General features: G+C 37.2%; 2 protein-coding genes across 5 annotated transcripts in view; one reads left to right on the plus strand and one right to left on the minus strand.

Annotated features, from left to right (window-relative positions):
- Positions 1-650: 650 nt before the first annotated feature.
- On the minus strand, positions 651-11,780 carry mms4 (Methyl methanesulfonate sensitivity 4). The gene is made up of 8 exons (XM_089645408.1): positions 11,583-11,780; positions 11,007-11,320; positions 8,477-8,656; positions 7,513-7,685; positions 6,876-6,988; positions 4,434-4,539; positions 3,373-3,455; positions 651-2,906 (listed from the first exon to the last, which is right to left on the minus strand). Exons 1-8 carry the CDS (start codon positions 11,680-11,682, stop codon positions 2,632-2,634), a joined length of 1,344 nt encoding a protein of 447 aa, XP_089501534.1. The 5' UTR covers positions 11,683-11,780; the 3' UTR covers positions 651-2,631.
- Positions 11,781-12,953: 1,173 nt separating this feature from the next.
- Osbp (oxysterol binding protein) overlaps positions 12,954-13,823 on the plus strand; it is an 87,948-nt gene continuing 87,078 nt past the window's right edge. For 2 of the 4 annotated variants that reach the window (XM_089645328.1, XM_089645329.1), the window contains exon 1: positions 12,954-13,272. In XM_089645328.1, the coding sequence (XP_089501454.1) occupies positions 13,130-13,272 (143 nt within the window). In that variant the 5' untranslated portion in view covers positions 12,954-13,129. The remainder of the gene's footprint in view (positions 13,273-13,823) is intronic. The other 2 variants (XM_089645330.1, XM_089645331.1) reach the window with 2 other exon arrangements.

A 13,823-nucleotide genomic window follows, 5' to 3' on the forward strand; every position in this document is an offset into this window, starting at 1 on the left:
ATAACACCCCAAAAACAAACAACAAAAATGCTTTTGGCCGTGAAAATCTAAAAAACTTACCCAATATACCTACCAGTTTCAAATTTTATGAAATGTTTGCATTATTTCAATGTAAAAATCCTGCAATCCCACGGGACTTCTAAATTCTATCTCGCAATCCTGCAGGATTTGAAAAAAGTGAACGATCTGCAAACCCTATTTGCGCATAATTTTTATAATTTGTGTTTTTGTTGGGCATGGGAAAGAAAACAGGAAGATAGAAATACAATACGTTTTTTATGTATTTTTTTTTAATGTTAATAATATTTACAATTGTTTTAAGAAATACATGGAATAAATAAATTGTTACAAAAGCTTATTTAAATTATTAATAATAGGAACAATATAACGCAAACCGCCATAACACAGGAACATGTCTAACATGGCGGGCGAAATAATACAAACAAAAAAAATTATTGCACAAACTTTATTGAATGAAATGAAACGGTTGTAAAAACTATCAAATCAATTTAACCACTTAATACTCGGTTTTTAGTTAGGTTAGGTTAGGTTATTTTATTTTTTATAAAGAGTTAACATAATTTTGACCAGTTCAAAAAACAAAACAGAACCAATAAAAAATGTAAAAAAAACTTAACCATATTCAAAAAAATAAAACAAGACTAACTATAGTAAAAATAAAAACAATAAAAAAATCTGAGAAGCGCAGTTCGTTTTTTTATACAAGTCAAAAGACGCGAGCAGTGTTCGGGTTGTCGCGGTACGATACACGCACCGTCCGCGAACACCGCTCGTTCAAAAGCATTAAGTGGTTAAGGGACTTGCGAAATATTTAATAAAAAACTAATATTGTAGGTATCACAAAAAATAAAGCAATTCAGGTGTCATCCAATACTGCCTATATAAAGGCCCAGACACAGATAGTGAGTCAAAAGTCTCAGAAAAGAGTTGCAGTCTTACACATTAATCATAAAATCTGAATCTGCATACAAATTAATTTCCTAAGAGTAGGGGTGCATCAGGCCTTCAAAACATTCCTAAGATTTATAAAGAGCTTAAAAATATATATTTGCATTACATAAATTAAGTTGTTTGGAAAATGATTGTAAAAAATTTAAATATTGGTGCCTGAACTTCGCAAAATAAAATAAATTCATTATAAAGGGGTGAGGCTCGGATTTTGTAGGCACAACAGAGAATTTTATGATGTGTTTTGGGACTGCAATGAAAAAGGAAAACAGCCGCATCAGCAATATCAATCGCACATTGCTCTAAAAGGTAGTGAGCCTAGCATGCATCACGCAAAATACAACACATAATATATTAATACTGACAATATTATGGCACAGCTAGTCGCAAATCAACCTTCTTACACAGCTTTAGCCGTGTTTCTGAATGTGTTGATCTGAATAATCAGGCACTTCCCCACCATGCTCTTCCCCCCTCCACTACCTTCAACCTCACAACATATCCCAATTGAGGATGCCATAGTCTCACTGGGTTACAGATGGAAGAGCAGTTGGAGAATTTGTGCGGTATTCACATTTAAAAGAGGAAATTGCAATACACTTCCAGTAGTAGTAATTTAAGCAGGTGGAATTCTCTCCATTTGTAATTCTAACAGTGTAATACAGGGTTTTCCAATAAGAGGTTTTATTGGTGAATGGATTGCGCTATCGAGAGATGATTTATGATTTTTTATGACCGGAATTGGATGGTATTGATCTGGACAACGTTTACTTTCAACAAGACTGCGCTACGTGCCACACAAGCAACGAAACCATTGATCTTTTACGGGAAAAGTTTCCGGACCGTGTTATCTCTCGAAGAGGAGATCACAATTGGCCACCAAGATCTTGTGATTTAACACCTTGCGACTTCTTCCTTTGAGGCCACGTGAAAGAGAAGGTCTACGCCAACAGCCCAGCGTCGATTCAAGACCTCAAAGATAGAATTCGTGAGGCTATCGAGGACATAAAGCAGCCACTTTGCGATTTGGTTTTGGAAAATTTCATGAAAAGGATATGGTCCTGTAGGCGTGGTCGTGCTGGTCATTTGACTGATGTTATTTTTCAATATTAACAGCATACCTTCTTCTTTATAATGAAATAAACATTCGATCATTTATATTAAAAAATGGCATTTTTCTTTGAATATCAAAATAACACCTCTTATTGGAAAACCCTGTACTTGTACGTGAAATTTACATCTTCGACCTTACACCCCAAGGGATGTATTTATCTATTTGTGTTACATTATTTATTACTGATTCATTGAGTACACGAAGGCATCACATAGATGCATTATTGCTGTATAAATTAGTTAACAATAATATTCAATGCCCGGAGTTGCTAAATAAGATTCAATCTAACGTGCCTGCGCGCTCCACATGCTCTTCCGTACTATTCAAAGTAGATCAATGCAAAACAAACTGCAAGCAAACAAAAGTGGACATTTTAAATTGCAAGCTGAATATATTAGTAATATAAAATTGTGTTTTTCTGATATGTCATGAGTAACTTTTCTGTTCATTTCTTAACACAAGGGGGAAATTTATAATTGGTTCTTTATGATGTAAAAAATAATAAAATTCTACTGTCGATTTTCAAAAGATTAATAAAAAAATAATATTCAGGAGAGTCTAACATCCCCATCAGTCGCCGTAAAGTAAATCATCAGCTTCTTGGCCAGCTCGGGGCCCAGTCGCCGTGGGGCCGCTTGGGGTCCTGCTGCCCGGCGCACTTCCACGGCCGCCAACGTCTCCAGCACTGCGTCCGGGGAGCCCTTCAGGGATTGCACGAGGGCGTGAGGGGAGGGGTAGCGCCGGCAGAGCGCCTGCCCAACGTCCAGCCCGCCCTGGGGGAACTTGGCTAGGGCCTGGCTCCATAGCCGTAGCAGGCCATTACCTAGCAAGACAATATTTTATAATATTATTATTATTATTAAATGAGCAGGCACTATTCTGCTGGTACCCTCATATCTGATTTCACAATAAGTTAAACGGTAATTGAGTACGTAGTAATGCAAAATCATGTATTTTTGGTTTGAAAATTTGATCGCTTGGAAATAATTTAGACGCTTTAATTAAATACTGCGAACACATCTTGGCCTTGGCCTTTGACAATCGACCAATTCTTTGATAAGTCTTTATATAAGCCCAGGTTTTGGCAATGTTTTTTTCATGCATCAATCAAAACTTGTGGCTGGTGTTAAGCGGGAATTTAAACCCTATTGCCATTTACATAAGGGGTGTTATTATTAGCGGTCTGATTCCAAATGCTGCACAACGTGGTACATCGCATTAACTGATGCCAACTTTACTCATTATAGACACAGAGTAATAATAGTAGGTAAATTAAGGTTATGTATTACCTTGTGCATCAACTTTGACACAGTCCCGATTGTCTCCACGCATGTAGAAATCTGACTGAAGATCTTGGGAATACTTCTCTTTCCTGTATAATAATAAATATATACATAAATAAAAATGTAAATGTTTGTTTGTTCAAAATTGTTCTTCACCGATTGCTTTGAAATTTTGACACAACGTTGCGTTCGAATATGCAAATATTTTTATATGCTTATTTTATATGGATGTCACCTGTGACAGGTAAAAACATGCTTTTTATTTAAAACAGTATGTTTTATTTGAAAAACAGCGCCATCTGTTGGACGTAAAAGCAACAAGCGCTATTGTTTCTCTATCTGCACAGACAGATTGAACCACAGCAAAGCACGGCGGGGTACAGCTAGTATAACAATAAAATAATTATTTTTATGTATTATTACAAAACGCATATTACAATAGATCTTAAAAGCAGCAGGTACAGATGACTACTAAAAATTATAAATAATCATATATTTTATTAAACACTAGCGCAGACCCATGATAAATCATGGGATATTATAATTTTATAGGATTCGTGAAGCTGAATGTATCTATAAAAAATATTTGCCCATATTCTTTCAAAAACAATTTACCTTTCAAATGAACACTGTTAGTAAATTATAGTGATATATTTTTGGGGTATTATGCCGTGTTGCGGTACCTCCTTCTTTAGCCAATGCTTCGGACAACATTAGAGTGTCCATCATCAGGGCAGATGTATAATGTGTTACTGTTAGAAAACTTGAAAAATTACGACATCTGTCAAAATTATTATTATTGTCAGAATTATTAATTAGTTGATTAAAATAACATCATTTTGGTAAGTACCTACTTTATCGCTTGTCTTAATTGTTCCCACAATCAGTTCCAATTTTGTTTCAATGTAAAAGTAATAGAGTTCATTGAAGTGAAGTTACAGATAGAGTCACATCGAAATTATTATTTTTAATATAGTTTTTCAATTTTGAAGGGCGCAGAAGAAATGAACGATTTAAATAAGTGTTGAAAAGAAAAAAGATGATGTTAACATAAGGGTGAAACTCACTTGAAGGGCGCCTCCGCAACAGCCTTGGTGAACTGCAGAACCACCTGAGCCAGCTCTGCGGGGGTTTCCGCCCTCACGCAGCTTACTGACTCCGAGAACAGTAATTCTGCAACACACATAAGAAAGCTTAATAACATAAGTATAATGTATTTATGAAAAGGAGAAACTTCAAACGTTTATTAACCTTCATGTAGCCGAAGGAAAAAATCACGCATCACTCGAAGCGGGGTCACTAGTGTCCCCCATATATCAGGGAGTGATTGTGTCTCTCAACTCTTGACAGGCCAAGATGCCAAACAAAACGTTTGTAACCAAGTGGGTCTTCCAACTACCCCATGCATTTTTCTGTCTTATGGGCTTTTAAACTATAGAAATCCCAATTATTCAGTCAATTATTAATGGTAACTTATGTACTTGCGCAGAAATAGTAAAATACTAAAATGATATGTCAAGTATTTAAGCTAAAATAAGTAGGATAGTAGTTTTGGGTACTACCTACTCCCCCACTTGGCTGCGGGATAGTTAATACAATTTTGCCCTTTCCAGTAACACTCAGATATTAACCTCTAAGAGAGTGAGTTTTTGAGAGAAGCAAGTGTTCAAACGAGTGAATTATTTTACCTCAAAAATTACCATTTTTTTATTGCATCATTAAAAATTAAACTTTGTTCAAAAAATATATATGTATAATATCAAAATAACCAAATTAATTTGATATTAAAAATGAAAAATATACAGAACATTATTATTAATAATTCGTATTATTAATAGGATTTCCACAAACGCCGCCATACTCCTTTACACATATTTTTTTACGATCATAAACGGTACGGCCATACTCTCCTAAAGGTTAGTTACTATTCTTTTTTTACCTACCGTTTTATATTACCTTTTTTCGATTTTATGTCCGGGTTAAATCTTCCCCGTAGGAAAAACTAAACCCTTCCACACACTTTTCTACAAATGATCATCTAGTCAATCAACATTATGCAAGTGCATTAATATAAGCAAAATAAATACAAAACAATACAAGAACAACACGTCAACCAACCAGAGATAAAATGGGAAAATAATTTAATTCAATTTTTAATCTACCGTTTTTTTAAACTTCCGATTTTATGTCCGGGTTAAATTTTCCCCATAGGAAAAACTAAACCCTTCCACACACTTTTCCACAAATGATCATCTAGTCAATCAACACTATGCAAGTGCATTATATAAGCAAAATAAATACAAAACAATACAAGAACAATACGTCAACTCACCAGAGATCAAATGGGAAAATAATTCACCGACTCCAGATATTTTCATATCAGAGGGTTCGGCTCGGTAGAACTCCTAACAGGGCCTATAAATCCTACTGATCCCTCAACATAAATATTTAAAAAATCTTTAGTTATCCTACATGTATTCAAAATGACCGACTTTTGCATCTTTATATATAAATTTTTTGATAGATCTAATACGCCTAAATTTTTAATGAGAGAGCTAGGTATAATGCCAGTAGCCGAAATAACAAATGGTAATATTTAGTTATAGTTCCCGTGAGCACTTAGGCCATAGGCCCATTGTGCTATCTGCCATTTTACCTCAATCCTTTAACAACAACCCAGTCCCTTACAGTAAAGTTCACCAGGGTTGTTATTGGGTATGTGGCTATGTCTTCTGGTTCTACTGTATGTCTCCCCAGATATCTAAGCCTAGTTCCCACCAGGGCAGGACATTGGCACCATAGGTGAATTGGAGTCTCTTCATCCTCTTCACATTTTTTTTTTATAAGTATATATTATAATATTATATAATATTTGTTAAAAAATAGAAACTTGATAAATCATTTTCTAAGTTTATCCATATAGAGTATGTGATGTAAAAAACAAGTCAGATATCGCACAAACCCTCGTGTAGGTGGTGTGTATTATCCCCCTCCAGCGCGGGACAGGTAAGGGAAGATTATTTATAATTTAATTATTTATTTATTTTAACAATTCCTGACGATCTCTTTGGGATTTTGGTATATAACTTAAATACTTTACGTTATGATTAACCTGACAGTAATTTTAAAATCTTGATTGTGTCGTGATGGAGGACTTACCCAGCCGATCAATCGAACTCATGACGCCTGGGTGGGACCCAAACGCGATGCCAACTCAGCCACTGACCGGTCAACATTGATTGTATTCAAACAACATTTATTTATTTATTATTGCACATTTGATACAGAAAAACTTATAAGTAACACATTAGGCCAAATAATATAATAGGATATTGGATATGTGCACAAGACATGTAATAAAATTAAAAGTAAAACGTACATCGAGGATAAGCTGCAATACAGGTGTGAATACATTATGGGCTTGTTAACATTAGTTTCTCATTGCGCAGTGCCTGTTCTAAGAAACTAAAAGTTTGCATGTATTCATAAAATGTCAAATTTGTTCTCACTGGTTAAATAGTAATCCAGATCGTTCTCAGTGACTTCCATCAAATCCTTGTCCGGTTCTGGTTTTCCTCTCATTTGATTTTTCCATCTTGAGTTTTTCTTGTTCTTTTGATTTCTGTAAAAAGATAATAATTGTTTTAATATTTTACAATGTATTCTATAAGTAACTAGTTGTACTCCGCCACGCGTTCCTGTGTCTTATTCTGTCTGTGCAGATAGACAAACTATAGCGCTCTCAACTATTATGTCTCAATCAAACGAGACACAATAATTGTAATTGTGTAAAATGTGTACAGTCATGTCTCGTGACGTCGAACGAGACACAATAATTGCAGTTGGGTAAAATTCGTGACGTCGAACAAGAATATAATTATAATAATTCAGTACAATTCATAATTCGAATGGTAGTGCCACACTACTGCCGCGCCAGTCATTGTTCCCGCAATATTCCCCGTTTCGGGATTATTCCCAAAAAATATATTTACGGGAAATTACCCTTAGGGAATTTACACTAGACAGAAAGAATTTGGAAGGAAACAGTAGGAAACTGGTAGGAATGGGGAATCCCAGAGGCGGCCAAGACTTGTAGTACTTGTGAGTATTGTATCACTAAAAAGAAATTAGATCAAATGGTTTAACTTGAAGTGTCTAGCAGCCCCGTAGAGCAGTAGGGTGACTTGAGCCCCCGGCACAGCTCTCTTGACGTCTGCCAGGTGCGGCAAGAACTCCCGTGTCTTCAGCAACTCTAGGGCTTCCGAGATGAACATCACCAGCAACAGGTGAGGCTCTCGGCTCACTGTAGACATGGAGAGCTGCAAACAGTTAACATATATGTGTTTCGATGGGTTTGTATTTCCTCAGCTTAACCACTCGAACGTTGGGGTATTTACAAAATAAATACATTACTCGATGAAGATTTCCGGGAATTCGGTTGTGGATGTTATAAAAAAAATATTCTTACTCAAGCGTTCTAATTGAACCCGTTGTCAAGTTTGACTAACTTGTGAAGATATAATAATAATAATCATTTTTATTAAACTTCTTGTGCAATAGAAACAAAAATTTTATACATCATATAAGAAATTACATTTGATATTTGCAAAAAAAAATAGATTTACACATATTTTTTTTTAATTCTGGCAGTGGTGAAAGATTGCATCCATGAGGAGAGACTCTTTCAAGAATCAATAGGTGTCCCTTTTGAATATCTCCTCGCTGATACAAAATATCCGAAGAGATTTGGTTCAAGAGCAATATACTCCTCCCCACAACAATTAGCAGGTTGGTCCTACAGGCAGGAAGATCGAAGAACCTATGATGACGCTGTCTAATTTAGTCATCAGGAACATACAGACTCACGCGCTCCGAAATAGCTGAGTTCTCGATATAGACTCGCAGCAGTCTAAATAAGTGGGTGGCAACATAACTCGCTCTTCTTAGCTGCAAGGAGTGAAGTCCGAGCATGACCAGAAGAAAGTTCATTGGGTAAAGCCACGGATAGAAGCCGCACTCTTTCATGTAGACAGATCTCAGAAACTTTTTCTGAACCCTCTCGAACATGAGGGATCACACATAACTAATAAAATAAATATAAGTCTATAACCTGTCCACGCAGCTCCGTAAGAATTCGGTTAGGAGGCGGGCGTCGCGTCCACGACAGGCAGCCAGCGGGGGTAGCGGGAGCTGCGGGAGTCAAGCCCACCCCCGCTTCGCCCAGAGCCCCTGCTACCAGCAGGAACTCCGCACGAATCAGCAGGGCAGGGTCTACCTCGAGGGTTATGTACTGGAATAAGCAAGATGTTAAATAGATATCAATAATTAAGGTTAAACAGATGAAAAGAACAAACAAAAATATATTGTACATGGTGTCTGGAGGAAGAGTGCACAAACTTCAAGAAGTGATTCTGCATGATAGTACGAGAAAAAAATATAAATAAATTTTTCCAAAATTGTCGTTGCATATTATAGAAGTGATTCATTCCGGCCAGAACGAATCCAATGAATCTGAATTCAAAGGCATTTGACCGACACCCCCGGTAACCAGCGGTTTTGGTTTGATTCACTCCGAGTTCGCAAAATATAATAGAATGAATTCTTATTCACCGAAGTGAGGAAAACTAAGCAAAAATTATACATATAAAAATGTTAAAATCATAGTATAAAAATTCCAATTATGTATCGTTAAACTCTGAAACGTGCGAGAACTGGCACTATTTTTGTAAAAACTTTTTGTTTTTTTTTGCAAAATGATGTTTTATAAATTGTACCGTCTTACTAGATAATGAGTTTATATATTTTGGGGTTGGTAAGGAAACATATAAATGAAAGAGGTTGTAGATATCACAGTGTTTATTGAGTCAGTGTAGTTGATGTTGCGATGGACTCCGGCCAATGCTCAACGCAGTTGGTGGACATTATCGGTGGTGAATTTCCCAGGCCGATGGTCAACTCTGTATTATTAGCGGAGATGCACGGTGGTGGAGTGAAGTGAAGTAGTAGTGATGACTTTGGACCGATGACCAACGCAGTTGGTGGAAATTATCGGTCGTGAATTTCCCAGGCCGATGGTCAACACTGTATTCGCGGAGATGGACGGTGGTGGAGTGAAGTGAAGTTGGTGGCTCTACGTGATTGTGGGCGGAGACCGGGCTTGTAGGCGATGTTCAGCACTGGTGAACACTGGTAAAAGCCGAAGATGCTGCGAATTTTGACGGCGGATGATGCGGGGTAATGGTAGGAACGTACCCGTCGCCCTGTGCAGGGTAGGAGCGGGGGACGGTTGCCCCCCCCCCCCCCCCGTAGTTTGTACATTCTGTAGGAGGCCCACCACTTCCCCGCCCTGTTTTAGGTACTGATGGTACCCCTTCAGAGCTCTCGCAAGAACGCTAATTTTTTTTGATATAGCGAGTCTACATTTAAAATTTCAAAGCAAGACCTCCAAAATGTCCATGCATACAATGTTATTCGCAGTATGCAAGTGCTGCGTATTAGTAACTTGTTAGTAAGATCTATTCTATTTTGTTAGTTTAAACAAATCATATGTACAAAGTATCAACAAATCAAATAATAATTCACAGCCACCTGCAACATTGGTAAAGTGTGCGCCTCTTTGTGTGGTGGGGGGTGTCGTCGCCCGCTCACAGGCAGACCTAGGGAAAGAAAACAGGGCATTGGATAGGTTTCACGGGGACCAGGTTCCGCGCCCTTGAGCCAGGAAACCGGTTGTGCCTCGACGAAAAGTGTGAGTTGGGGTTGGGAAAAATCCCGAAGACCATGAGGAGAAAGCGTCGGAGTACCTGGAAGCAGGGCGGAAGGTCACCAATCGACGTTCAGCCCATCCTCAGTCCAGTTCCTGTCCCCAGGGGAGGCGCAGCGAGCAGACGACGACACTAGTCCCTCATTGTGATTTGGTCATCCAAGATGTGTATACACGGACGAGGTCTTATGCCACCCCAGAGGAGTTTAGGAGTTTGTACAGTGGTTTGGCTAGCGACTAACTCAGTAGCGATGCAGGCGTTCTTAAATAGGTCCCCCGTTAATGACAGCCGGGAATGTTTTGATGGCCTGTATAGTACGTTCTCGAGCGGTTAAAGTAGCTCGATGCGTTTACAAAATAATTCTCGTAGGTAGAAGATGTAATCCGCGCTGCTCTCGAAAGGTCTCCAGAGTTCTATTAACTCAGGGATATGCCACGACATTTATAAAAATAGTATATAATCTACCATAAGTGGTTTCCTCAAATACTTAAAATTAGAAAAAAATAATAATTCTCTCGCACGTTATAAAAAAAATATATAATTAAGAAATGCGACAACATTCTTGAAGTTTTATTATATTTTCGACATAGCTTGGTAAACATTTTCATAATATAAAAAAAGAAAACACAAAGCAAACTGCACGAACTGGACGTTAGGTGGATGCGTTAAAGAATGACGCAGTAGTAACTTTGTTATTATTTTAAAATGGCTGCTCTTTACGAAATAAAAAGCACCGACTCTTACGTCATTGTTTATTTTGTTACCAAATGAATAAGATTTATTTTAGTAAGCTAATTTTTCGTAACCATGAAGATATGCCGGCAAACAAGCGGTTAAAGAAATAAAACACGGAAGTATGAAAAGTATAAAGATTACCTTCATACATTCCCCAGGCTTCATGCTCTTGAGGTCTGCCAAGAAAGCCTTTCTTCGGGCCTTCTCTTCTGCAGGACCTGGGGGATCGTTGGGGGGATCCAGGCGCACCCCCGGGGTCTCTGGTGGCGGCCCCAAAGGATCCTGGCTACCCCCCAAGCTAGAGACACCGGATGAAATAGTTCTTGGCAACTTTGGTAATGGAGGCAAATCCTCATCGTCAGATAGAAGAGAAATATATCCCTGTTCTTTGTCTTCCACGGTCCAAGACATATTTATTTTGTCACGTTTTAAAGCACTATTAGTGTTGTCCAACTCTGAAATAATGATATATTTAATTGCGGGTTCGTAATTTGATTCATAGTAAATGGGATAAACTATGCCAGCTAATTTGTGGGTAAAAATCCATAATTTATTAGTTTTTTTTTTACGTTGGTATACACCCACTTTTCTGTATATTTACCAAATATTTAAATAGGGGTTTTAGAATAAGTTTCTTTGGGAACAATGAGGCTATGACATTACCACCTAATTAGGAAAGTTTTTACTCCCCAAAAGGATAAAGATGTATAATTTTACCTGAGTTAATAATACCGCTAACATAATCATAATTGCCAGTATGTATATTTGTCGCAGGAGAGGAACTTTCGTCGTAACCACACAGGTCTATAACATCCATCTTTTCAAGTTGAAATTCAAATACAATTTTTATTTGTATGAACTAAAAACACGATAATAATGACATAATATAGTTGACTGGTTTACAATTCAAAACAATAAAATATTATTTAGTATAGTCAAACAAAATAATACAAGAGCAAAAATTTGAACTCTGTAAAAACTGGTAAAAATTATTCACAAACGTCAGATGTCATTTTTCAAATACTTGTTTATTTGTTCTGTGTGGTTCTGTGTTGGTTGCCTGAATATGTTTTGACGTTTCAGACCATAGAGAAAATAATAATATCGATTGATGATTCTAGATTCTAGCCCTGTAAAAAAAACGGGGCAAAATTGAAAGAATGAATTAAATTTTGTAACACACTTGACCTGATTTTCAATTTCAAATGAAATTGGTAATTTATTCCTTGCCTTTGGCCTTGCATCCTGTGATTTCTAATGGCACATTATAAGTTTCATTCATATTTATTTTAAAGTTAAATCATTTTAAAGAATTATTTTATAAAGGTAAGAATGATGTGTACTGTAAACGTTTCGAATATTACAATGTTTGGTAGGTATTTAAATATTGAATAGATAGTGGAGACTTGAAAATGATACTCCCAGCGTCAGATATCTAAATGTTATTTCTAATTTAGTAAAGTTTTTGATGAGAGTAAAATTTAAACCACTTTCCGAGTTAATTTTGGAGGTTAGGAAATACGCTTAAATTCTTTAAAAAACCTAAGCAAATAACCAAATCACTTATTTTGTGCATGTATTTACACCATTTCCGACTTAAATTGTTGTTTATAGTAGTTATTTAGTTGAAATCAAAGAATCTTTAAAAATTCAGGGAAATAAACCAACTAGAATCTTTTGATATTGTAATGCTTTCTCTCTCAAAATTGTATTAGAAACACCTAATTCAATTTTTCCTAGATTCCATTTTCTAACCCAAATATGACAATTTGTGTCTTTTTTGTGACATGTTCTTAATTAAGTTCATTTCGCAAAATGTCAAATTATAGAGACGCACGAATAATTTCAGTTGACGCCATCTTGATTATCAATTTCGGTTCGAGTTAAACTGGAACGTTTGTAAGAAATCTTGTTTAATTTTTGTCGTTCAATAAAAGTCGTTCAACTAAAATCGCACTGACTGAAGCGGCAATAGGCTACAATGCTAGAACATAAATAAACCACTCACGGCTAGAACACAATCATGCGTGGTGAACAGCCTTTAAAAAATTAGAATAATAGTGACGTTTTGCGATGAGGCGTGGGTGGCAATGTTGGCAGCTTTGGTGGTAGCCTATCGTAGGTTTATTTATGCTGTCGTAGTTCTGTCTAATGTCTTGTCTATGATAAATAATCAGTATGAAAAGTCTATGGCCTAAAAAAGTATGGTGGACGTGGCCTGTGTTTAGTATGTTTTTGTAAAAATATTGAAATAACCCAGCAAAATGTCCGACACGGCACCCGTGAAGAATGTGCCCGTGCAAGGCGACCCCGAAATGAAGGGCTGGCTCTTCAAGTGGACGAATTATCTCAAGGGCTACCAGAGGCGATGGTTCGTCCTCTCCAACGGAGTGCTGTCATATTACAGGTACATTGTTTTTGTCAATGGTCGACTCCTGTCCTGTCAAATCGTGCCGATACTTCTTACTGTGTTCTTATCGGAAATTGATACGCGTAATTTGCATACATCCCAATTTCAGGTCGCTCGGTACTTAAGTCTACATGTCACTCGGTCGTATCGAGTCTTGTCAATGTCGTTGTAAACAAGTTGCATAATTTAATATTGTATTCCTGTCGTCGTTTCATCAGCGGGGCCTCCAGTTCTACCTTACCGGCATGTTGAAGTCCTTTAAATGGTCAGGCCACTGTTTGGGGAGTAACCTGCTATCTAAACGGACCGACGTCTAAGGGAATGCTTTTTGTTTATTGGCTTTCTGTTTCGGGTGTGGAATGGTGCATGGGGCATGGCTGTTTTTCGAAACACCGAGTGACTGGACGAATCACACCGAGTGACCCTGTATTCGGTCAGAACAATTTAATTAACTGACAGCTGACATCAAATGTCACCTGTCAATGTCACTTTGTCCTCTGACATATTGAATCTGACAACAAAGTTTCTGATGACTATAACTCTGTTCA

The sequence above is a fragment of the Hesperophylax consimilis genome, chromosome 22 (genome assembly GCF_061612785.1).
Source record: "Hesperophylax consimilis isolate HC1 chromosome 22, BYU_Hcon_1.0, whole genome shotgun sequence".
In the NCBI taxonomy this organism is placed as follows: Eukaryota; Metazoa; Arthropoda; class Insecta; order Trichoptera; family Limnephilidae; genus Hesperophylax; species Hesperophylax consimilis.